The following is a 26,854-nucleotide window of genomic DNA, read 5'->3' as shown; positions in this document are numbered from 1 at the left end:
TCTGTGTCTGGGGCAGCTGACCATGATTAGCCAAAAAGGGACAAACACGGTGTCTCTAGTCAACCCTGCTAAAAATGACACCGAATCTTCCTCTTCCTTCAGGAAGCCCAGGCACCTCAGACAACTGTAGAACATGAAAGGAGTTAATGACTACCACGGTATGAAAAAAAAACATTACTATGGAAGCTCATTTTTCTGCTTGTATTTTCTTTGAGCATGTTTAGGGCCTTGGGTGTGTAGACCTAGCCAGAGTCTAACACATCCTAGTTGGTTTTCTTTGCCTACTTGGAAAGCCCAGTAGATCTTATCACTCACCAGGTGGCAATTCTCACCTTGGTTCAGGCTGAGGTTGGGCTTAAGAGAACTGTAGGTGTAAGAGGAGAATTAGGGGATCACCCATCTCATAGCTCACACAATGGGTATATTGAAGAAAGCAACTGGACATTGGGCTGAGGAAGTCTTGGCTTCTTGCTAGTGGTGGAGAAGTCCCTCAATATCTCTCAACTACAAAATGGTAATTCTTACTCGATAGGATTTGTGTGTGTATGTGTGTGTGGTGGTGGTGAAATTGCCTTAAAAATCAAGAATAAGGGGCACCTGGGTGGCGCAGTGGGTTAAAGCCTCTGAACTTCGGCTCAGGTCATGATCTCAGGGTCCTGGAATCAAGCCCTGCATCCAGCTCTCTGCTCAGTGGGGAGCCTGCTTCCCTTCCTCTCTCTCTGCCTGCCTCTCTGCCTACTTGTGATCTCTATCTGTCAAATAAATAAAGTCTTTGAAAAAAAAATCATGAAGTATACAAAAGAAAGGTTTCTATTCCAGGAGAGCTGAATTTGATGTGTAAATAAATATTAGGCTATATTCAATTTCAATATTAATAAAACCATCTCCACTTATGAATTCCAATATTGCTCTAAAATGAAATACTTTATTTTCATCCTGTGGGTCTCTGAAAATGTACTTTATGAAAATGTACTTTGTGGATAATATACATCACAAAGAGTTAGTAATTTTGTTATCTGATTTTAAATTAACATCATGATATTAGTTACAATCATCCTGTAAATGTATGAACTATTCTCCTTACTAAAATAGTAAGGAGTAGTATTGCTTAAGTTCAAGCAAGGGTAACACTGGAAATATCAAGTGCACAAATCCATTTTGAATTTAGGAAACCCAAAGACTCATATATGATAATATTCAGCCATATCATTTACTAACATGAGAGAAATAGGGCTTGGTTTTATAAAACCTACAATTTTGATATTTCTCCCTTACAATATAAGAAAATAAAATAATTGGAACTGATCTGACCTCTGTGGGCTTTTTTTAGTACTTTCTTTTTTTTTTTTTCTTTTCTTTCTTCTTCTTCTTCTTCTTTTTTTTTTTTTTTTTTTTTTTTTTTTTTTTTTTTTTTTTTTTTTTTACTTATCTATACTTCCTGATAGGCAGAGATGATGAAATAGTGGCCTATTAAAGGCAGAGAAGTTCCTATAAAAACCCACAAGTGGCGGTTTGACTTGTTTACTGCATGCTGGCTTGCAGGCAGTTATTCCAGGTATTATCTTTGCAGAAAAGAAAACTAAGTAGAAGATCATGGCGAGTTCCAACTGGGGATATGACGACAAAAACGGTAAAGTGCTTCTGCTTCATGTAGATCAAAATAATAGCTCATTGCTTTTCCCAACAAAAAAGGGTATAGAGCATTTAAAAAAATAAATAAAATAAAGTAACTATATAGTCATAGGTTAATGGTTAGAATGGCCTGACTTGAATAATTATAATAACTTTACATGTAATCTTAGCACTTGTCCTTTGGGATATGGTTGTCTATAAAATGCGTTCTCTGTCTCTTCCTCTCTCTCTATATATATATATAGAGAGAGAGTGCTAATATATATACAGATATATTATATATATAGTATATGATATATTATAGAGAGAGTACTAATATATATATCTGTAATATATAACGTATGTATATATGTACATATATTAATATACAACATATTTATGTTATATGTATATTAGAAATCTAGTACTAATAGTAAAATAGTTATAGTTTTGTTGACAAATATTTTATAGAAAAGATGCATTCTCAAATGTTGAATTTATATTAAGTTAAACAGAATACCATTTAAGGGGTGCCTGGGTGGCTCAGTGGGTTAAGCCACTGCCTTCGGCTCAGGTCATAATCTCGGGGTCCTGGGATCGAGTCCCGCATAGGGCTCTCTGCTTAGCAGGGAGCCTGCTTCCCTCTCTCTCTCTCTGCCTGCCTCTCCATCTACTTGTGATCTCTGTCTGTCAAATAAATAAAATCTTAAAAAAAAAAAAAAAAGAATACCATTTAAGATACTTGAATAAATCATAATCTAATAAGCAAATGCTTAGTGGGAGTCATAAAACAGGGAGTCAAACATTTGATGAAGTTTTGATTGTATGCATGTGTTTGCCTTGGTAGGTCCTGAACAATGGGGCAAGCTGTATCCCATTGCAAATGGAAATAAGCAATCTCCCATTGATATTAAAACGAGCGAAACGAAACATGACACCTCTCTTAAACCTATCAGTATCTCCTATGATCCAGCCACAGCCAAAGAAATTATCAACGTGGGGCATTCTTTCCATGTAAACTATGAGGACAATGATAACTGATCAGGTGAGCGAAAAGACCCTTCTGATTATATTTTCTTTGACCCTACTAAGAAAATTTAAACAATAGGACTTTAAGAAACGTAAATGCCATCCTCAGTCTTCTGTCACATGCGTAGTGCATGTGTGTAAATTTGCTGCAATCTGGTGAAGCATTTTGGACTTCTGGAAAACCGCCAAGTGGTAAAGATGATTTTTGGAACTCCCAGCTTTGTCTTTTTTCAGCCCTTCTCATCCATGACACCATCCTATCTCTTCTGGTCTCTAATATCTTTATACTCACTTCATATTTTTGAATAAACAGTATTTTTTCCAAGAAGGTCTAATGCTCCATCATAGTGAATATAGAAACTGAAAAGGCAAATATTTTCTAATTGGAATGAGGATGGAGGAACACAGTAAGAAAGACAAATGGACTGAAGAATTTATTTTTTGTGTCCAGAAAAATGAGTCTATCACTGTAAAGTGCTTGGGTACCACTAAGAAAATGAGGCTTACATAAATCTTGCAAGATTTATTCTGTGCATAAGGACACTTAGCTATCTCCCCCTCCCCTACTAGACTGTAGTGACTGAATTCTTCATACCCCAGGCTTAGCACATTTCCTGCTACATGGTAAGGTTTTCATAACTGTTTCTTGAAAAATTTACTAAATGACAATTTCATAAGACAGCTCTATTGACAAAAGGCAAAACTTGTTTTACCTCTTTCCTACAAGGTTCTGAGTCTGAATTTTAGGCAACTTGGGGGTATATCCATTTTTTAATATTAAATTAGATCTGGTGTTATGAGTGTTTAATTAATCATAAGATTACATAGACCCTGAAAATAACACAGTCATTCAATGTTGAAATTTTTAGAGTGACCCCATTGCCCCCCTGGCACTTTCTCTTTTTTCCTGCACAGGCATTCTCCACAAAGGTGTCAAGATACTCATTGTGTCTTGACTAGTTACTTGACTGATTACAAAGTATGTCATGTGTAACTTGTTACTCAAAATAAATTATTAAAGATCTTAATGCATATTGTCTATATAGTCTTTGTTGAAAGAATGAATGAACTTGCACATTAAAGCAGATTCAAGGTAAGGCCGGTAAAACTATAATTCACTCACCTTCCCGTATACTTCCTTGGCAGCAGGGAAAGGTAAAATTAGGAGCACCTGGGTAACACAGTCAGTTAAGCATTCGTCTCTTGATTTCAAATCAGGTCTTGATCTCTGGGTTTGTGAGTTCAAGCCCCATGTTGAGTTCCACACTGGATGTGGAGTTTACTTTAAAAAAAAAAGGAAAAAAGGAAACAATGAAATTACAACTCATGTGCTGAGAACTGTATATTATCAATGGAATGCTCAGAGACACACCGTACATATGAACACCATCATCATGGTTGTTGGGGGGAATCCAACAAGAAAAAACCTTGGCACTGGTGTTTGTTTTCAGTTCTACTTAATCCAATTTATTGTTGGTTTATGTTAAATGCAACAACAAGCAGGAGCTTATGATCATAAAACTAATAATGGTTCCTTTTTCTTCTAGTGCTGAGAGGTGGTCCTCTTTCTGAAACCTATAGGCTCTGTCAGTTCCATTTTCACTGGGGCAGCACAAATGACTATGGTTCTGAACATACAGTGGATGGAGTCAAATATTCTGGAGAGGTAATGTAACTTAGTAAGTGAGAAGAGATAAATGCGCTGAGAATTACTTTCAGAAGCAGCTGCTTTATTACATAAGTCACCTTTATAATGGCTCCAAAGGAATGAGGATTCTCATCCCTATAAGGAATTCCCAGGCCCCATTAAAATCAAGCACACACACACCAAGTTTGGTAATAGAAGGGAATTTTTCATGTGAAAAAGGTAACCTGGAGTTGATGTCCTGAGCCCAGGAATCATCTGTCTTCAAAATGACTCAAAAAACTGTTGTCTTAACATTAGGCTAGCCTCAAGAGGAGGTGCTGCTCTCCTTTAAAGCTCTAACTCTAAAGTAAACATAACATTTGCTTCTTATTCAAATGTTCAAGTTAGGACACACTGGTAGCATGGGTGTGGCCGGGCTGGAACACTTTAGTCAGACTCTACCAAGAGTGCAAGTTTAATCATAGGAATGGACACAGAGAGTAGCGTACACCTCAGTGAGGCTCTGAGGGTTCTTGCGCCGGCCACCAACCTCCAGCCACTTGAATTGCCCTCCCGTGGAAGTCAGCGATCCCTCTCAAGACACTTTGTCTATATACACATACAAAAATCAAGAATATTTATATCAATCTATCAATAAAGCATCTGGGAGATTGAGAGAGAATTTTTGCTCTTTATATGTATGAATATTAAATATATATATATACATATATATGTATATATATATATACCCATATATACAGGTTGACTGTTTTTTAATTTTACAAAAACAAATGTATAATACATTGTGGTTTTGTGCCTCTTTTTCTACTTACCAATTTATCATAATCATTTTCCAAGTCAGTGGAGTTAATTCCACCTCATTCTTTTAATTCTCATTCTTTTAATTTTATTTCAATATATGAATATATTGGAATTTATTTAACTAGCCCCCACTGATGGACAATTACTATGCCCTTTGCTTTTTGTTTTATTGGTTTTTTACTTTTACCAGAATGTGCTTCAACAAATGCATCTGTACATATACCTTAAGCATTAGTGAAAGCACTTAAGTAGGGCAGATGTTTGTGTAAGAGGGATTGATAAGTTACAGCGTATGTGCATTTTTTTATTTTAATAGAAGATTTGGGAATTTTACACAAATATAATTGGCTTTATGTTACATTGTAAAGCTTGGCTAATAACTTTTAATACTACATAAATCTATTAAATGTTTCTTCCCCTTTTTCCCTAAAAAATTGAAAGTAGACTAAAGTCAAATGGGTTGGGAGCCTAAATTAATACTACCTTTTTAGAGGCATATCTGGTTGCACCTAAGAAGTATCATCAGAAATCTCCTCACCTAATTTAAGAAAGATAAAAATAATCCCGGCTAGAGAAGAAAGGCACTTAGCCACAAAATTCAACATTCAACTGAGGACAGGAGGGAGGAGAGGAGAGGAGCAGGAGTTGGGGCAAAGGGAGGAGGAGGAGAGAGAAGGAAAAGCAAGAGAGAGAGAGGGAGAGAGAGAGCGAAAGAGATTAAGTAAGTGGTATGTGGAGAATTAATTAATTTAAAGTGATATGATTGACCAGATGATCACTTTACATTGGGAGGTCAGAAAAAGATTCTTTCAGAAGTGGCATTTGTGTTCAGCCCTAATTCAAGACAAAAGGCTGTCATTGACAGATTATGGGGAGGGACATGCCAAAGAAAATCAGCAACCAATGCAAAGACTTCAAGTCGTGAACCAAGCAAAGAATTTTAATCTATGAGATGTGCTGAGAGATGGCTGTTGATAAGTGGGGAAAGTAAGAAATTAATGGTAACTATTGTACTTTTTGATTCAGCAATTAGGTAGATGGTAGTACCTTTCCACAGATAGGAAAATGAAACAGGTTTGGCAAGGAGGAAATCAAGAGTTGTAGTTTGGCCCTACTAAGTTTGAGAACTCTGTTAGACATCCATGTGGGGATATCAAGAAGATAACAAGATGACAGACATACATATTGGATATTCATATGTAGAGTTCCATAAAGAGCTTAGGCTAAAGATAATGTCTTGACAGGTGTCTAGAGGTTCTTAAGAAAATGTGTTCTTGGCCAAGATTCCTAGACTGTCCAGGAATCCCTCCCTATAAAGTTGCTAAAAAAGAACCTCGCCTGACAGAAATTCTTTCAGATTTGTTGAAAGCTAGTTAGTTGGAATTCCTTGTCTTTCCATTCAAAAGAAATTTTTAAAAAGGAGTATATTGAATAGTTATGATATTTTGGGAAAAGAAATTTTACTCACTGGTTCCATGGAAGTTGCAAATTGCCTGCTCTACACAATGTCCGCAATCCTTCCACAAAGTGAGAAGATAACCTTTCCTATCCACTAGATAAATGTTCACATAAATGTTATCTAAGCCAAGACACATCTTCATACATTAACAAGTTAATTTATAATTTTTTGTCTTCACAGTGGTATAAATAACTAATTGACCACATTATCATTTTTAGCTTCACCTAGTTCACTGGAATTCTGCAAAGTACTCCAGCTTTGCTGAAGCTATCTCACAGGCTGATGGTTTGGCAATTATTGGTGTTTTGATGAAGGTGAGTTAGAGAGAGTTACAGAGCTCAGCTAACACTATTTCTTACCAATCAAATATCAAAATAGCATAAAATAAGGCAGAAAGATATCTGAGTCTTTCTTTTTAAAAATTTTCCATTTTACGGTATTTTGCTACAGTTTTCTCTTGGTCTTTCCCTTTTTAAGAGAGAATTAAGTTTTTCCGGTAGGGAAAGAATGGGAAGGTGAGTTTCTATTTTCTAAATTCCCTTTCCTGAACTTATTATCAAATTAATGTATCATTGGGGGAAAAATATTAAGAGGATTATTTTTCCATGAAGAAAGTTCAGTTAATGTTTCAAGTGGCAGATGTTACTTAAATTCTCTATGGGAGTGTCCCTGAAAAGTTTTGTAGGGAAGTTCTCATTAAATTGTGTATACTTGGATCCTCTTGAGTTCTATCCACCAAATCCCAATGTGCAGTTTTCCCCTCCCTCCCCCACCACTAACAAGCAACTGTTGGGCACCAGCAGCGTGTTCAGGAATTCAACTCAATTCTGACACTGTCTACACAGAGATAGCATTAGGTTTCCCAGGCTAAGGGTTCAGACTTGCAAAGGTTACAATTCCCCCACCCTACTTTAGATATCATTCTCAAGCCCTGTTTGTTAGGTGCTCTTCTGCCTGACTGACTATAAGTCAGAGGTTCCTGAGACCTCTTCTTTGGGTTTGAAGAGGTTTGATTAATCTGCTAGCACAGCTCACAGAACTCAGAGAAACATTTTCTTACTAGATTACTAGTTAGTTATACAAGAATATAACAGCATTACCCAAATGGAAAAGATGCATAAGGAAAGGTAGGGGGACAGGCAAAGAGCTTCCTCGCCCTGCCCAGGCACACTGTTTTTCCTGTATCTCCCCAAATTCACCAATCTGGAAACTATATCCAGTTTTTGTGGGTTTTTATGGTGACTTCATTATTTACTCATTGTCAATTTACTCATTATTTACTCAATTGGCCATTGGCCATTGATTCAAGTTCTAGCCCCTATTCCCTCTCCCATCCCCAAAGGTCTGAGAGTGGAACTGAAAGTTCCAACCCTCTAATCACATGGTTGGTTCTCCTGGTGACCAGCCCTCATCCTCAGATTCAGTCCCTAAGTCCCCTAATTAACATAAGAGAAGACACCTTTATTGCTCCTCATCACTTAGGAAATCCTGAGGGCTCGGGAGCTCTGTGTCATAAACATGTTTCTTATATAAATGTCACACTTAGGTGGCTAACTTTTGGAATTACAGTAATTCTAGTTAACCTTTATTGGACACTTACAACACATTATACACTGTACCAATTATAACTAATAAAACGGGCCAAAAGTAAGAGGTTATATTTTTTGTCACAGTTTTGCTAAGTTCCTAGATTTTGACTTGTATATCCTTGAACATCTTGCCCATATTAAATTAAAACTGAGCTTTTTGTTTGCCACTTTCTCTGTGCTATGAAAAATGACACACAGAGAGCCATTTTAAAACGGAGCCATAATAACATTTCCAAGAGAACTGTCTTGCACACCCTGCTTTCTAAAACTTTGAACTGGGCCAAACGGCCCAACATTCCAAGAAGTCAGCAAGAACAAGAATATCCCATTTGAGAGATCTGATAAGACTGAACTTTTGCATAGTGCCCACTTCGCATGACCCATCAGTGAAGTACGGATGCCGTCCTGTTTGTCAACACCAATGAACTCCTCTCAAAACCACTGACATGATCTCCCTTTTCTTCTATAAAATCCTTGAGTCTGTGTCCTGTAATTGGAATGTTATTTGGCTTTCTACCCCAACATGTGCACCACGAATTGCAGTTCTTTGCTCTTAAATAAACACTTTGCCTCTTGAGCTGGTTTCTTGTTTTTAGGTTGACAGGGGTTACATGTTATGAACAATTTATAGAGGACAAGGGCTCACAAGGACATACGCCCAGCAAAATTCCTTCTCCTAAAACAGTGATAAAATACCTTACCTTTCTTCAGTTACTGTTTTTAATTGAAAAAAAAATTAGCTAAACATAGTTTGACTTTATAACAATATCTAACTCACATTTTATTTATTTTTTTAATCTTCAGGTTGATCGGGCCAACCCAAGACTGCAGAAAGTACTTGATGCCCTAAACGCAGTTAAAACCAAGGTCAATAGACTAGATACATCGGTTTAAAACAGAGAATAAGAGTTCACAGAACTATTGAAATCATTTGATTATATATTTGACGTGGGGAGTAGGAAGACTAGAGCAAAAGTTACCAATTTGAAAAATCAAGGTACTACTAGATATTACTTGCTTCTGAGAAGGTCTCTCACTCAGATATTTGTTTTGTTTTATACTTTTCTTTTTCCCAGTTTTTTTTTTTAATCTATTTTAGCAGCATGAAATTTGGAGAACAGGTTCCATAGCCATTCAAATTTTCTTTAAAAAACATATCTAACTAAAATGTGACTTTTTTTCCCATTTCACAAAGAAAATGATCTCTGCTTCTTTAGCAGTACAAAAAATGCAGGAGTTAAGGGTATTATTCTGAGATATAATTAATAGGCCACACATAAACAATCAAAAAAGAATATAAGAATAAATAGAAGAGGGCTAAAACTTAACCAATAAGCATGTCAATAACAGATTTGTCACTGGAACAGTATCTGACTTCATTCCTAAAAAACAATAAGGGTTTTATTTTGGAAATGAAATATCTTTAGAGAGAATAGATTATTTAAAAATTATCTAACCTTTGTTTATGTTCCACCAAATGAGGAAGAAAGAAGATTATTTGGCCAAATGTCAGTGTTGCAAATTTTCAGTCTTCTACTACTTTTTTTTTTAAGATTTTATTTATTTATTTGACAGACAGAGATCACAAGTAGGCAGAGAGGCAGGCGGAGAGCGGGGGGAAGCAAGCTTCCCACTGAGCAGAGAGCCCAATGCAGAGCTCCATTCCAGGACCCTGGCATCATGATCTGAGCCAAAGGCAGAGGCTTTAACCCACTGAGCCACCCAGGCACCCCAGTCTTCGATTACTTTTATTGTTTATATTTTCAAGCACATCAGTATATACTATATAGTAGAAAAATTAATTTAAGTCCTAGCTAAAATCTCAAGACAGTGTATATGCCAAAATAATATAACACAGACATCATATATGTATATGATGTATTTTATATCATGGTATAATTATATTACTTTTCTTTTTTCCTCCAGAACAAACGAGCCCCATTCACAAATTTTGACCCATCCACTCTCCTTCCTTCATCCCTGGATTATTGGACCTACTCTGGCTCTCTGACTCATCCTCCCCTTTATGAGAGTGTGACCTGGATCATCCGCAAGGACAGCATCAGTATCAGCCCAGAGCAGGTAGAACATCAAAGGTGGAAGAGTGGGAACTAGAAGTGCAAAACACTAACACCACTTCAGTTCCTAGTATTAATGGGGGACGTCATGATTTCAAATAGATTTTTGAGGAGTTTGTTTTCCATTCCTACTGAAAAAAGATTCATTTCTGACATAAGTCTGTTAAAGAATAATAAAGAAATGTGCATTGTAATACTGCTTTTTACTTGATATAGAAAAAAACAATGAGATTCTGAAGTCCTACTATCTTTTACACCTTATTAAGGAAAAATCCAACTCTGTTGAGTGTCATCCTAAAAGTTTCAGAAACAAAGAAAAGATTGTCACAGGACCTTCTACTAAGAATTTGGGGAACTATGCCTCACAACGCTCATACCCTGAGAGCTGACAAAGGGTTTTTTTGTTGTTGTTGTTCTTTTTTTGAAGCTTTAGTTATTAACTCTCCAACAAGATATGTCTTTAATTATAGTTTATAATTATATTAATAACTACCATTGATGGAGCAACTCCCTTCATTAGGTGCCTTACCTAGGTTTTGTCAACCAATTCTCATAACAAACCTATAGGACAGGCAATGAATGTAGCCCACTGGTAATGGCCGCTTACTGAGTGTATGCTGCATGGTGAGTACCATTCGGAGAACTTTTTACGCACTAACCAATTTAATCTTCACAACAACCCAAGGTAAATAGCTGATAGTGTTTAATATTTTTTCCTATTAGCTATTTAGGGAGTCTGCTTCGTACTGCACTATCCATATAAAATCTTACCTATATTAAACCTATACTTAGTATTGAAATGTTGAGGCCATGCCAGGTTTTTTTCAGGTGCAATCATTATTTTCACTTTTGATGGAGCCAGTGATTTTTCTTTTTACATCTCCATAGTTTTATAAGCCAGTTGTTGTATTTGTGGATCTCTTAAAAATCTGTCTATATTAAATGACAGGTTTTTTGGTAAGGTGACGTCTTAAGTAAAAGGTAGGAATATATTTTGGGTGGCAAAGTGATTATCGTAAGAGTTGATAAGTTATCACACATTGTGGTCCACAAAATAAGCCTTCAGCCATAGCTTAAGTCACTCTAAATAGGCTAGATTTTTAGCAGAATAGGACATAAATGCTGAGAACAAACTGATGGTTGCCGGATGGGAAGGAGTTAGGGATGGGCATAATAGATGAAAGGGAGTGGGAGGTACAGTTATGAAATGAGTAAGTTATGGGAATAAAAGGCACAGCACAGTGAAAACAGGCAATGTTATTGTAATTTTATCATACGGAAACTGAGGTAACAAGCGGAATGTCACTCCCCCAAAGTAGCCCAGTTGATATTCTGAAAAAGTTGGTGTTCTATTCCAGCCCATCATTAATAATCTAAACCAAATACCTAGTTCAAATAAATGTGAAGGTATTTTTTTACTTCCTCCCTTCCCCCTGGCGAGACCGTTGCAATGAGCAACTCCATTTTCTAAAAATCAGTGCATTAATAATACTGGAAATAAAGTGTTCTGTGTAACTTTAATAACCTTTGATTCTTTAAATATTTCATCCTCCCTCCCAGCTGGCACAGTTCCGAAGCCTTCTATCAACTGTTGAAGGTGACAAAGCTGTCCCCATTCATCACAACAACCGGCCACCCCAGCCTCTGAACAGCAGAGTAGTGAGAGCTTCATTCTGATGGGACCAGGAAGGAACTTCTTACTCCAGGAACACTGCCCTGCTTCGGACATAACCCAGTAAAGCAGTTTTTAAGAAACGCATTCATTTCAATACTAGCAAGGCAGCATAGCTGCAAATTCAATCTGTAGAGCAAAGTTTTAATTTTCATTCTTAATGTTTAATTCAAATAATAATCCATAAGCTTGTAAAACTTGTCCTAAATTCAAGTTTATTTTTGTGGAATTCTTTATAATTGCAATTAAATTATATGAAATAATTTGTTAGTGATTTGTATCTGTTTCCATTTTATTGAACCAGTAAAATAGCTTTATCCCTTTCTTGTCTGGTATGTACTCTATTTTTTTAAATGTTAAATAATCAGTGGCCCATGTACATTCCAAAAATCTTAAGTGCCTTATTTGTAATATCATTTTGCCTTAAATGTAATAACCTAAGAGTAGCTTGAGATGAAATATTGAGAAATTAATTTTCTTACTCTTGAAGGCAGCTATACAGCTAAGATTGCAACTGTAATCAATATTATTACACTGGCCCAATATTGCTATCATCTGTGTTCTCTGTGATAAAAATGGTATCTTACATGGGAAGATGTTGCTTCTGGTTATTGCTTCCACTTTCCCTCCTCCCATTAGCAAAGCCAATGGTCCCCCCCACCATTATTATAACAAGTTAGCTTGACTAGAGAATCTATAATGAAGAAGCTGAAGAATATTCACCAGAGAATGGTTTATAAAAATGATAGAGTCATTTGGACTTAGAATCATATAAAAACATCATATAATCTTTTAGTCAGAGGTGCCCTTAACCTGAAGTCAGTTGTTTCTGAAGTCATATCTACATCCAAAATTTAAATCTTGGGTCTTGTGTCTTGTGTGTCGTCTTGTGATTTAGTTTAGTTTCCTCCTCCCTGACTAAATATAAGATATCATATTAGAGACCAGAGCAGTAAACATTCCAATATCTTAGTGTTGTCTAATGTTACATAATCAGTCAAAACTTCTCAATAAACATAAACATAGTTTAAAAAGACAGATCAAGCAGGTTCTTCATTGCTCTGAAGAAGCCTTTCTATAAAGGTTGTATTAAAACCATACTAAAAGACTTCTTTTGAATTTTTGGTCTGGGGCCCAGAATTTAAAGAATCCTATTTATTGAAATGTAATAGATCCAAACAATACTTGTGCCCTGCTCCCATAAGCATCATATAAATAGGAAATACTTTCTTTGCAAAAGTCATTTGTGTATATTACCATATATTTGCCAGATACTGAAAAAGCCTGAAACAGTTACACGGGTCCTATGATCTTCTCATTTCACATGAGTCACATTGAAAGGACTTTAATTCTAAAGTTATCAAGAATCATCATGAGAGCCAAAGAAAGAGTGGTATGATTTTAATTTGAGACATGTATCTGCATAAGATATAAAAGATATAAAAAATTTTTACAAAAAGATACCTGCAAAATATAGCCACTCAAGGCACACAGTGTTTGAAATATTTTCTAGAAAGAAATTGAGCAACTTAAAAAAACAAATTTCACAACAGGGAGGGGCCTGAAAAATACTTAAATTCATCACCCATATATATATGTATATTTTTAAGAAAGTTAAAATGGATTCTTGAATTTAAATATAAATCTCTAAGTCATGCTATGGAGAAGACAACAAAGTGACAGAAGATATATGATGACCATCAAACTTTTCCCTAAGCTGAATGCCAACTGGGGAGCATGTTTCCCCTTACTTCTTCTGCCAGAATTTCATTTATTTGGCAGAACTCACGAGGTGCATTATGGGGGCTTTCCATGTGTCTCTGAAGTAGCCGATGAAAACAGCTGCTGAGATACGTGGACAAGACATTGGATCATCTGAGAAAGCAACTCGTATGTTTCTTTGACTCACCCTCCTGCTCTGAGCCCTCTTCCCTTGCCAACATAGGTAAAAGATTTGAACATCCTTCAGGGATTTTCTGATTTTTCCATGACGTTTGGCAGCTGACCTTCTTCCAGTCATCCAGAATGACAATGACAGCTGAAAGGCGCAGCACCAGGCTCAAGGGTAAAAAAGGTGCATCTACTCCCTGCCATTTTCTGTCTTATGCATCCCAACATTCCTACCCTTGCTTTCAGAAATGTTGTGCTGAACACTGATGGCATCCTTTTGCTGATTTGTGAGTCCAAGATATTTTCCAAAGTGTTCATTTCTGTATGTTTTGGAAAATAACTCTAAGAACATTAAATTCATCAAGGGCAGAATTAGGGAAAGTGAAAGGAAAGGAAACAAACATATTCTTTAAATTTAATTTTGTACATGACTCAAAGGAAGAAATTTCTATTTCTTATAACACTTGTTACACTATATCCAGTGGTTCCTCACCATTTTGTGGTCACAGATTCTATGAATATGTAAGTAAAGCAATGAAACTTCTCTCTACCTCCCCTGAAAATGTAAATAATTAGGTACAATCAAAATTTAGCATGGAGTTTCAGAGTACTTAGAAACTCAACCCCTTTCTCCTTTTGCCGTTACAAAGTCAATCCTAGACCACCGAGAGGATTCTGGCTCTAAACGACAAAAATAAGTTGAACTACAATCGGACTCCAGGTCTCTCGATCTTGCTTCCTATTTTAACATTTATTCTTGCTTTTCTATGTAATTCTTTATAGGAGGTTTCTAGATGGAATGAGTTATATATCTAGTATAGTTCATGAATTATCTTTTTGTTGTTTTTCTCTTTTACAAATATTATGTTGAGTTGGTATAGGGTCCCATTGCAGAAGAGATATAAAATAATAAAAAAGAAAGAGAAATTAAACTTTAGTGAATTGTTTCATTTATTAGTGGGTAAACTAACAAAAGCTTACATGTGAGAGTACAAAAGGCGTAGAAAATTCAATTGAAGATCTCATCAGATTAATAATAAGCCCGATCTCTCTGAAAGTCATCAGCATTCTTTGTATCTAAGGCCTTTAACACATATGGAAATACTTATTTCATGAGCATAAACTTGATGATTAACCATAAATAACAAATGTTTATTTATATACTGTTCTCGGTGAGACACTGTATTAGGATTTCCTCATTACTCTTACTAGATTTGGTTGTTTTCAATCTCAGTAGGTAGGCAGAGACAGACACATATAGATATAAATGAATAAATGCGTTATTGCAAGACTGGTCTACTTTGACAAAATAGAAATGCAGATATTTAATCTACTACAAGAATACGGTTCATTATATGGACATATTTATAAAGCTAAGGAGAATACATATAAAATAAAAGAGATTTGAATAGATATATACCATGTTTAAAGCAAGTTAGGAGAAATGACCATAAGCATTCTTGCTTACAAATCTTGATTTCAATAGAGAAGTTACTCATGGGAATAACTTAGAGGCTTAAAGGTATGTATGTGTCTACTCTCACACAGATCAAATTGGTAGTTGCCAGCTGAGAGAGGGGCAGGGGGATGGCCAAAGAGGTGAAGGGGATTAAGAGGAGCAAACTTCCAGTTATAAAATAAATAAGTCATGAGGTCGTAATACACAGCATAGAGACTATAGTCAATAACTTTGTAATAACGTTACCTATGACAGATAGAAACTAGACTTATCGAGATGATCAATTTGTAATGTACAAAAATATCAGATCACTGTGTTGTACACCTGAAACTAATATAACATTGTATGTCAGTTATAATTCAATTAAAATTAAAGCATAAAAAAGAATAAAGCCCTAAACTAGGGGAAAATGATACTCAATTAAAATTAAAGCATTAAAAAGAATAAAGCCCTAAACTAGGGGAAAAAAATACAAGCATACTCACATCTTGTATCTTTACAAGTATCTTTAGTATCTTCCCACAGCTGGTTACAAGCCTTCCCTAGCACGGAGTGCCCCACAGAACACTATGCGAGCATCTCCCCACACTCTTCTTATTTTGTCTTGTTTCATAATTCTTAACTACCTGATTGAGCTCTTCCTTCAGACTATAAACACTACAAAAAACAAGTGAAAAGAAAAAAAAAGCAGGAAGGCAGTGATCCATCTTATCACTCATCTTTGTATCTCTTTGAAGAACTCAAAAAGTTAGAGGATATAATGAGTGCTTTGTGTATTTGACTTGAACCCAGATGTAGCTATTCTGACTATAAAAAAAAAAAAATAATACATTGTCTCAGAAAATTAAGCACAATCAGTCTAACAGCAGTTTCTGGTTTGTATGCAGGGAAAAAATCACAAACAATAAATAATTATCACAGACATTTGAAAAATGATACTCTAATTCTATTCTTATTTATTATTTCAAATGTATACTAAGTAGTTCATACGGATAGCACAACACTTATGCACTTTGGTTTTATAATTCCTTTATTTCTTCAGTCATTTGCTAAGTATTTACCACTCAAAGAGCACTATGCCAATGTTACTAGGAATACAGAAATAGATAAAAATAGACCCCATCACAGAGGAGATAATCTATTGGCAGACATACCCATGTCAATAACTGTAAACCAAAATAGAATTAAATTTATACTGATATACACGTGATCAAATGCTATAGGAAGGCAGAGGGAAAAAGGATTTAATCTTAACTTCTTCTTGCTATTTATCCAGCAAGGTTTTCCTACCCATGTATGAGCTACAAATTTACCTGTCTTTCAGGACACAACCCACCTACTTCAACAAGTTGGAGCCTGATAGTAGGGTTTGAAATCTATCATCAACCTTGTGTCCTGATATGAAGAATATACTAGGAGAATAGTGAAATTCAGTGGAAAGCCGTCTTGATTTCAAAGCAAAATACGTAAGAGTAAAGGCAGCAGACAAAAAATAATAGACCTCACAAAGCACAAGATAATGGCATTTCCTAAAGAAATCCGGGACCATTTGGGAAATCCAGAATGTGGTCACAAAATCAAAGCTGAAGTTGAGAAGCCAGGCTTCCGTTCCTGGGTAAAGTGAAAAATGGCTAAGTGAGACTTGCGGTCTGTCCATATCTTGGGGAAAGTGGGCTATGGATGCCTAGACCCAGACACAGAGCCCAGGCAGAAGCAGCAGTTACAAGAACCAAAGCACATACTAGCAACAGTGGCCCGGAGTAGGTGTGGAGACCCAGGTTAAGGCAGGACTTCTCCCTCGATTTAAAGTCATAGTAAGTTTTAAGGTGCCTGTGTGGCTCAGTAGGTTAAACATCTGTCTTCAGCTAATGGCATGATCTCCAGGAGCTGAGATCGAGCCCCACATCACGCTTCCTGCTCAGATGTCAGTCTACTTCTCTCCCTCTTCCTCGGCCCCTCCCCACCGCTTGTTCTGGGACACCTGGGTGGCTCAGTGGGTTAAAGCCTCTGCCTTTGGCTCAGGTCATGATCCCAGGGTCCTGGGATTGAGCCCCACATCAGGCTCTCTGCTCAGCAGGGAGCCTGCTTCTCTCTCTCTCCCTCTCTCTCTCTCTCTCTGCCTGCCTCTCTGCCTATTTGTGATCTCTGTCTGTCAAATAAATAAATAAAATCTCAAATAAAAAATAAAGTCAGGGTAAGTTTTAGAGACAAGCAGGACTGAGCATCAGGGGGGCCAGTGGACCCAGCTCTGATGAAAAAACAGATATAAGAAGCATGAATTAAAAGGGACCTTTAAAGAGAAAAACAGCACGATCCCCATTGTCGGCAACTGTCCAATTTCCAAATTTTCAAGCTACATTTGTTATAAATCTGTCCCCAATCAGTTTTGAAAGGTTACCCGAAGTCAAATAAAGCACAACCAAACAACAACAAAAAAGTTATTTTAGGTTAAACTTGATTTGCAAATAAATGAGTCAGCACTTTAAAGAACAAAGGGAGCATTCTATAAACTTACAGTCTACTCAGAAAACTCAAGGATTCCAAACGTTTCCCACTGGGCAAAGTAGACACAGAATCCAACTGAAGGGCAGTGTGGTATATACAGAAAACTTGTTAATGAGCTATATAGATTATAACCCAACCGTCTATGACCTGATGGAACTGTGAAATAAGCCAAGAAACGGCTCCTATTGGAAATGAACATCGTTGTGTTCTGAGAACTGAGAACTTGATATGTCTATCTTTGGTATCAATCTTTCTCTGGTAAGAATGTACTCACTTTGCAATTCCAAGTATTAAAACAATATATTCAAATTAATTCACAGTTAAACAAAGGCATGTGATAGTGCAGTTAAAATGCTGGAGGCATTGGAAACAGGAATACAACTCACTTCAGCAAACATTTAAACAACTACAATGTTCTAAGTCCTCCTGTCCATCCAGCTTCTTGCCACTTTCCTAGTCTCTCTCAACTTCTCTCATTTCCATTACCACTACCCCAACTTTGTTTGGGTAAGCATTATTCCTCCCTGGGATAATTGCTATCCTATTTGCTACGTTCTTGCCCTTCTCCAAACATGGACTCAATCTAAACCAATTCCTCCCTTGTAAAAACCCTTTAATGTTCCTCCTTGTTTTTTTGTTTTTGTTTTGTTTTGTTTTAAGATTTTATTTATTTATTTGACAGACAGAGATCACAAGTAGGCAGAGAGGCAGGCAGAGAGAGAGGAGGAAGCAGGCTCCCCGCGGAGCAGAGAGCCTGATGTGGGGCTCCATCCCAGAACCCTGGGATCATGACCTGAGCCAAAGACAGAGGCTTAACCCACTGAGCTACCCAGGTGCCCCTCCTCCTTGTTTTAAGATAAACACCTAATGGCTCTTAAGACGTGTGTGATGTGTCCTCACTTATCTCTTATAAGTGAGTGAACCTCAGGGTGAACCTCCACCTCTCCCCTCAAGCCTCCTGTGTTCTAGCCATGCAGACATGTCTGCAGTTGACTGAGCAGGCTATACTACTAAGTGCCTCAGTGCCTTTGCATATGCTGTCAGTGAAGTGTCCCATAGTGCTCATCTCCTTCAAGACTCAACCAAATATCTGTCTCATATAAAAATTCCTTGGTCCTGGAGCTAGTAGTTACACAGTATTACCCTAAGACCAAAGCAAGAAGGACACTGCACTTTGGAGGACCTCATACATCAGAAACACAAAAATAAATTTATGAAAGAACATATGGACACCTCTTTCTCTCAGGGTCTGGTGTTTAGCACCAGCAGAGCAAGACTTATAACCCTAAATATCTATTCCATGACTCGTGATTCAGACTCCACAGAAATACATCTTTATATCTCTAGCTGTACGTCCTTGAAACAAAAGGCAACTGCAGCTGGGCCACATAAATGTTTGTTGGTCAGGCCACTGCTGATGTGGGAGACAGACCCTGCTGTAGGGTGTGGGGAGAATTTGAGCAGTGATCGTGTTTAGGCAAGAGAAGGCCAACAATAATCATGCTTTTCAAATAGCATATGCGCAACAGATTCTTGCAACACAAACCATTATTCCCAATAGAGCCAAATACCCATTTTCTTGTTTGTGTATGTGCTCAAATTTATGGTTCCAGAGCTGCTCAGGAATTAGCAAGGATCCACAACAGCTACACATGGCCACTGAGGAACATTCTGCAACCTTTAACAATTCACATTACTCTTACATTTGTATATAAATAGATGAACATGTGTGACTCATCAATCCAATGTGCTACTACATGGGCATTGGTAACTAGAATTGAGAATCATTTTATTTGTATAAAACATTTAACATACTTTAGGATGACCTAAAGGGTATCATGCTAAGTGAAATAAGTCAGACAGAAAAAGACAAACATCATAGGATTTCACTTTAAGTGGAATCTAAAAAAAAAAAAAAGCAGGGGTGCCTGGGTGGCTCAGTGAGTTAAAGCCTCTCCTTCAGCTCAGGTCATGATCCCAGGGTCCTGGGATCAAGTCCCACATTGGGCTCTCTGCTCAGCAGGGAACCTGCTTCCCCCTCTCTCTCTGCCTGCCTCTCTGCCTCCTTGTGATCTCTGTCAAATAAATAAATAAAATCTTTTTAAAAAATAAATAAATAAAAATAAAAAACAAAGCAAATGAATAAACAAACAGAACGCAGAATCAGACCTATTAATATAGAGAATGAACTGATGGTTTCTAGAGGGGAGGGAGATGGGGGGGATGGGCAAAATAGATGAAGGGTGGTGGGAGACTCAGGCTTCCAGTTTTGGAAGGAATAAGCCATGGAAATAAAAAGTACAGCATGGGGAATATGGTCAATGAGATTGTAATAGCTTTGCATAATGACAGATGGTATAACTACTCTTGTGGTGAACATAGCATAACATGTAAAGTTGTTGAATCACTATGTTGTATAACTGAAACTAATGTAATATTATGTGTCAAATATGTTCAAAAAATATATATATTCAATACAGTTTAAATATTCAAGAAATTGAATTATAAGTTTCAGCTTTAATTTTTTAAAAATTTTAATGTTTTATTTTGTATTTTATTTTAATAACTGAATATTTTATATAAAGAGAACTTTTAGAAAAAATATAAAAATAATTTAACTTTGGCACATTTGTTTTTATTTACAATTTGATGAAAATATGTTCAAATTTTATAAACTTTTGAGTAGGCATCTATTTAGATACTTAGGTTACTACTATTAATAATATATGGGGTCACCTAGGTGGCTCAGTGGGTTAAAGCCTCTGCCTTTGGCTCAGGTCATGATCTCAGGGTCCTGGGATCGAGTCCCGCATCGGGCTCTCTGCTCAGCAGGGAGTCTGCTTCCTCCTCTCTCTCTCTCTGCCTGCCTCTCTGCCTACTTGTGATCTCTGTCAAATAAATAAATAAAATCTTTAAAAAATAATATATATGTTATATGAAAATCTTGATTATAAAGTCATAATTAGTTATTTTAATAACACTAAGGTCTGAAAAATATATTTATGGGTAAATGAATTTTATTTATGAATTATGCTTATTGTTATTTTATTACTTACCCAAACCTTGCTAGCCCTTCAATGGGATACACTGACATGTCCATGAATATTTAAATTCAGTTGTCTTTGATATCGTACCAGCCCTTAGTAATAAAAAATGCACATACTTTCAATTTTGTCATTATAAGAATATCTTTGTGACATTTGATTTATAATGTTTAGATATTTGAACATATGGAATGTGGACCTTCATTTGTACCTCCTCCCAAGTCCTCCAAGCGTTAATAATGAGCCAGAGGCTCCCACAGCTACTGAACTTATGTCTCTTATGGAGGTACAACATTGTACTGTCATTATCTGTTCACAATTTTTTTGTTAACCACTAACCGATGATCTCAAGGGCAGAGATTTCTTCAGCTTTGTAGCCCATGTGCCTAGGACAATTCCTCACACATAGTCAGAGTTAAGTAAATTGGCTGAATTAATACATAAATAAAACAGGCCCTCATTGTTTAAGAGCATGGATTTATCTAGCTTAATTGCCCAGATTTGCAATCCTGGCTCTGATACTGTCTTTTCACCCAGATTAGTTCCCTTAACCTCTCAGCCCTCGGTTTCCTCATCCATAAAATAGAAATCATAAGAGTGCCCCCCTCATACAGTTGTCACTAGGGTTGAAGGATTAAAAGTAATAAATAAGGTCATATTTACAAAGTTTAGAACTGTGGCTACACGTGAAGCAGTATTTACTAAATAAATCCCTAAATGAAATTCAAGAACACCTCTTTAAGTTACAGTCGACACCCTCTCATTCATCACAACCACCCTATGAATCACATACAGTTATTATCCCCCCTTCACATTTGAAAGAGTTGAGGCTTCAAGGACTTTAGGGGGAAAAGTACCTGTGGGTAAACACAGTATTCTTTTTTTTTCTTTTTTAAGGTGTTATTTAGTTATTTGAGAGAGACAACGAGGGGGAGAGAGCATGAGCAGGGGAAGGGACCCAGGATCATGACACAAAGGCAGACTCTGAACTGACTGAGCCACACACACACCCCTACAGTACTTTTTTTTTTTTTAATGCTAAATTTTATTTACTTTTTCTTAAATTGTCATAATGCCCTAAAAAGATTTCAAGGAAAAAAGTATTATGAATCTAAACAAAAAAGCAATAGACTTTTGGCAGGCAATAAATCAAAAAAGATCAACTATTTTATTGCTAAATATGACTGAAAGCAATGAGCTCAAATAGAAGTCACTAGTCCTTAAAAATACAACATGCACCTAAATGACCTCAGATATTAAAGTATTTTATGAGCACTATGGTCTTTATTCTATGGTTACAGGAAGTACATGAGTTTTTCCTGGTGAAAAAAAGAAATAAAATCATTTCTGGCAGGTTGTTTTTGGAGCTGAGACAATGGCTTTAATGCTCCTTTCAAGAATGAAATTAGAATTATCCTGGCATCATAGACATGTATTACTAAGTGACTTCATAGCATTTGAGGGGGTTCCCATGGTGTCTTATAGTACTGAGTTTATAAACTTTTCATGAGACATCCTCTCCCCTCAAGGGTTGTATAATCTCATAAGAAAACAAGGGGCTGGGATTATGGACATTGGGGAGGGTATGTGCTTTGGTGAGTGCTGTGAAGTGTGTAAACCTGGTGATTCACAGACCTATACCCCTGGGGATAAAAATATATGTTTATAAAAAATAAAAAATTTAAAAAAAAAAAAGAAAACAAAATAGTCAGGCACCGGTTTTATAATATGTACCTGTTAACATGGCCAGAAATGAGAGAGGTTTAAGTTCATTTCCCCCGGGAGTTTGTACAATGCTGTTTTTGCCCTCACAGGTTGAACTAGACAAGATAGTTGGAAAAACGTACAAGAAATACAGGCAGTGGTAGTGGAGGAATCATACATAGAAGATGATAGGCCACTCGCCTTATTGATGCAAGAACGTACACAGAGGTCGATTTGGTCGAGATGGTGACGTCATACTAGAAATGCCATTGATTCGTACTGAAATAGAGTGATAATTTACCAACAGAAAAGTTGAGGATGTATGCTAGAATTAGAAGTGTAGGGGCGCCTGGGTGGCTCAGTGGGTTAAAGCCTCTGCAGGTCGTGATCCCAGGGTCCTCAGATGGAGTCCAGCATCTGGCTCTCTGCTGAGCAGGGAGCCTGCTTCCCACCCCCGACCCCACCGCCTGCCTCTCTGCCTACTTGTGAGTCAAATAAATAAATAAGTAATGACTAAATAATAAATAATCATTATTATAATGTTATAAAATTATTATTATAATAAAAATAATATTATTAAAAATAAATTAATTAATTAATTAAATCTTTAAAAAAAAAAAAGAAAGAAGGGTAGATAGAAGGGTCAGAGATCCCCTCTGCTCCCCCCACCCCTGAAATCACAGTGCCTGAAATGGAATGTATTCTTCATACCTCAGGCCGTTGCTTTTCTATTGGCTGAGCACACTTTATACTGTTTATATAGTCACTGTTCTACTGTTTAAGAGTTCATTTGTTGCATGTATTCAGCGTAGGTCCTGGATCACAGAGGATCAAGTGACGGCATTTATTTTTAAGGGAAGGTATTAAAAGAACAGAGAGAACGTAATAGAGCTCCCATATTGCCCTTCTTCCCAGCACACATGACGCTTACAATTACTGATTAATGTCGGAGATTCCCATGAGGTCAGGCTCCTTATCATTTCACTGCCACATTCCAACTGCTTGCCATGTAGTAGGTCCTTGATGAGTATTTGTTTATTGATAACAGACAATTCATTTGTCAATAAGGCAAGTGTGTTTTGTTTCTGTTCTGAGTGAAATGTTGTTGTTCTTGAGGGAAAAAGAAAAGCAGATTTATGGAAACATACAGAAAATGTCTGCCAGAATTCTAATATCACACTAGCAAGGCTTACTTAGACAATACACTGCTTTTCTTTTTTAATTTCCAAAATTTCCAAATTCCCAAACTTTTCTATGGGACAAGTCCACTTAAAGTCATATGACCAGCAAGAAAGGGATGGATTGTAATTAGACAAGACGAGAAGAGGAAAATCCAACTGGCTGGCAGATTAAAGCAGCCCTCTGGACTTTTTTCCTTTCTTTCTTTCTTTCTTTCTTATTCCATTTATTTATTTAAAAGAGCAAGAGCATGGGGGAGGGGCAGAGAGAGGAGAAGCAGACACCCCACTGTGCAGGGAGCCCATTGTAGGGCTCAATCCTGGAACCCCAGGATCATGACCTGAGCTGAAGGCAGACACTTACCTGACTGAGCCACCCAGGCACCCTGGACCTTTTCCTTATGTACAAATTGGTGATTTTTTTTTTGAGACTTTTCTGAGACAACAGTGATTTAAGAGTATCCCAAGGCACCCAATATTAAAGAACCAGAGGCAGAGCCCATACTCCATAACAATTCTGTTCACAAAGGGGGATGATTCTCCTGCACACCACATCATACCTCCCTGCCTCCACATATTCAGAAGAATAGCATAACACACTCTGGGCCACCTTTAAAAAAAAAAAAAAGAGTCCTCAACTTCTTAGAGAAGACCAGCAAGATATAATTCTACAAGGCAGCAAATGCTGGGGGGGGGGGGGGGGGAGTGGAGGGTAGAAGTAGAAATGGTTCAGCAACGTTGGTGAATATTGTCTTTTAGAAATGAGATTTCTAGGAGAGAAAAAAAAGAAAAAGAAAGATGTCTCAAGTTTAAATAATTAACCAGGGTATAAAAAAAAAAAAAATTGAAAAATCTTGCTAATGAACTCCCTACATCACTTTGCCTAAAAAAATCTCTTCAATCATTTTCTAGTTTATTGGGATGAAGATAGTCATCTTTTCTTGCACACTTTTAACTTGATTGAGTAAAGAACCTAATCTTGTCTCTGCATAGTTTCAATTTTTAAATGGCTTTCTCAATCTGTGACCTGATGTTTTTAGATTTGTTATAATTCCCTTCAGGACCTTGTTAGTGGAAGCCTCTGGAAAAACGGACTTAGAGACCAAACACCTGCTCAGCCCAATATTTGTTTCAGAAGTAACTTCAAAAACTAATTTTAAAAGCCTACACGTTTCACTCTGTGGTATAACATTTTGAAAACTCAGTTTTAGTATTTTATTTAGATCTTAAAAATGGACAGATAGACGAACTAAGAGATACTGAGCTCTGACCTTAGGACTTCATTATTGACAGCATACCTGGTAATTAGATCATCTGGTTTTGTCAGTCTCCATGACGCCTATAGGCTGTGCAAGCCAAGTATGTAAAGTGTCAATGTGGAAAAAGACGATTTGGACATTTTATTAACAAAGCAACTGTAAGATTATCCTCTGCTGAAATTAACTCTGAGTGAATGCCTTTGTGGTGCACTAATGTCACCACAGCATTGTCTGCTGGCTCTCTGAACAAACAAGTCATCCATATGGAAAGATTTTGTTGGCAAGAGCGAAATTCGCATCTAGCAAAGTTTTTAAAAGCTGGTAGTAAGCACACTGAGCTCTGAATCTGGGTGGGCAAGCCGTATTGAATGCTCTGGCCTGGAAACCCTGCCCTGATAATCCCTGAGCTAAAAAAAAGATGCAGAACACAAAAGGCATCCCGACAGCGGGAACTGGCAACACTTTCCTTTTCTGTGACCAAACCAGAAGATTCGTCATTGCTGAACCATCTCCACTTCGTTCCCAGCAGCATTTGCTGCCTTGTAGAATTGTATCTCATTGGTCTTTTCTAAGAAGAAATTAGAACTCTTTTTTTTTTTTTTAAAGACCCAGAATGCCATACTACTCTTCCCAATATGGGGGGCAGGAAGGTATGATGCTGGTTATGTGCCGGAGAAGCAACCCCCTTTACAAATAGAATTGTGAAGTTGCCACCCTCTGGCATTTTCCAGGATGTGTGGGTAGAGGATGTGGGGGTGCAATACAGGTTTATTGTATAAAAACGATAAAATACAAATGACCCCACTGAGTGACTAAAACTTACCCATAATCTTACCACCCAAAGACCACTATTGTGACCTGTGGTCTTCCAGAGTGGGGAGGATAAATAGAAGATACTACAAACTGAGTCTTTATTCTTTTGTAATTTGCTTGTTTTGACTGTCAATCATTTACTAATACTCCCCCATGTCAATTAATGCATTTCTAAAAAATAGTATTTAATAGCAAAATAGTAGTTTAGCAGGAGGGTGAGCCAAATTCGTTTAATAAAGACCTTACAGTTAGACATTTGATTGTTGTCAATAGACTCTTGACAGGCAGATTTGTGCTGATCATCTTACACAACATGTACATAAATATTTGTACACTGCTTCGATGTTTTTTTCCTGGTGTGGATTTACAAAATATGGAAGAGGGTGCATATCTTCAACTCCTGGGGTATGGTTTCCTCTGAAAGGCTGATGTGGTATCATACGGACAGTGAGGAGTGCTCTTCCACATGGGAATCACATTTACCATTGCTCAGGAACAATCAACCAAAAACGGGGTCTAATATTTTGATAAATAAGCATCTAATAGTTTAATAAAGAGAATCCGCTTAGGAAAAAAATAACACAAGGCTTTTGCTTTCTTTTGAGGAAAACTTTAGCTTTCCAAAACCTCACAGACTCACCTTAGCAAACACAGCCAGTCCATTGGGCCAATACATTATGTACTTGGGTCTGATCATCGGTGGCAGCTGAAGGCACCTTCGGGAAATGGGTTCCTCATCTTTAATTTCAAGAGCTTTCCCCTGTCCTAGGGGAAATGGGACAGTATGATCATCCTTCCGCAAATGGAGTGTAAGGAATTCAGATCCATTCTCTCTCTCTTTCTACAGTGAAGCCTCAAGTCACAGACATGGCAACTTTGAACCATGGACCTTCCAGTTATGGCTTCTAGGCACAGAGTACAACTGCTTTGCTCTTCAGCACTTTTCCATGAATATACCCATGTTATCTCTCCTACATAATTTTCATAATCCTTTACAAACGATATACCTCCTACATGTACTCCTTTCTTACCCTCTTTTACATTCCACACACATTTCCTTATTACACAGAATTCCTCCATCTATAGTTTAGTCTGTCTGAGTCCCCTCCTAGACG

The 26,854-nt window shown here is 37.1% G+C and overlaps 1 protein-coding gene and 1 long non-coding RNA gene across 2 annotated transcripts in view; one reads left to right on the top strand and one right to left on the bottom strand.

The window, feature by feature from the left end:
• Positions 1 to 26,499, bottom strand: part of LOC132013182 (uncharacterized) — a 59,688-nt gene extending 33,189 nt beyond the window's left edge. Inside the window, exons 1-2 of the long non-coding RNA XR_009402904.1 lie at positions 26,380 to 26,499; positions 3,764 to 3,922 (exon numbers count right to left, since the gene is read on the bottom strand). This is a non-coding gene — a long non-coding RNA (uncharacterized LOC132013182). The remainder of the gene's footprint in view (positions 1 to 3,763; positions 3,923 to 26,379) is intronic.
• On the top strand, positions 1,507 to 12,204 carry CA1 (carbonic anhydrase 1). The gene is given in 7 exon segments (XM_059392909.1): positions 1,507 to 1,630; positions 2,459 to 2,656; positions 4,188 to 4,306; positions 6,767 to 6,862; positions 8,942 to 9,134; positions 10,064 to 10,219; positions 11,776 to 12,204. Coding segments are annotated over 5 exon segments (540 nt in total). The 5' UTR covers positions 1,507 to 1,593; the 3' UTR covers positions 9,032 to 9,134; positions 10,064 to 10,219; positions 11,776 to 12,204.
• Positions 26,500 to 26,854: the final 355 nt, after the last annotated feature.

The sequence above is a fragment of the Mustela nigripes genome, chromosome 3 (assembly GCF_022355385.1).
Source record: "Mustela nigripes isolate SB6536 chromosome 3, MUSNIG.SB6536, whole genome shotgun sequence".
Classification (NCBI taxonomy): domain Eukaryota; kingdom Metazoa; phylum Chordata; class Mammalia; order Carnivora; family Mustelidae; genus Mustela; species Mustela nigripes.
The sequence above is the reverse complement of the archived record's forward strand: the minus strand, read 5'-3'. Positions and strand labels throughout refer to the sequence as shown.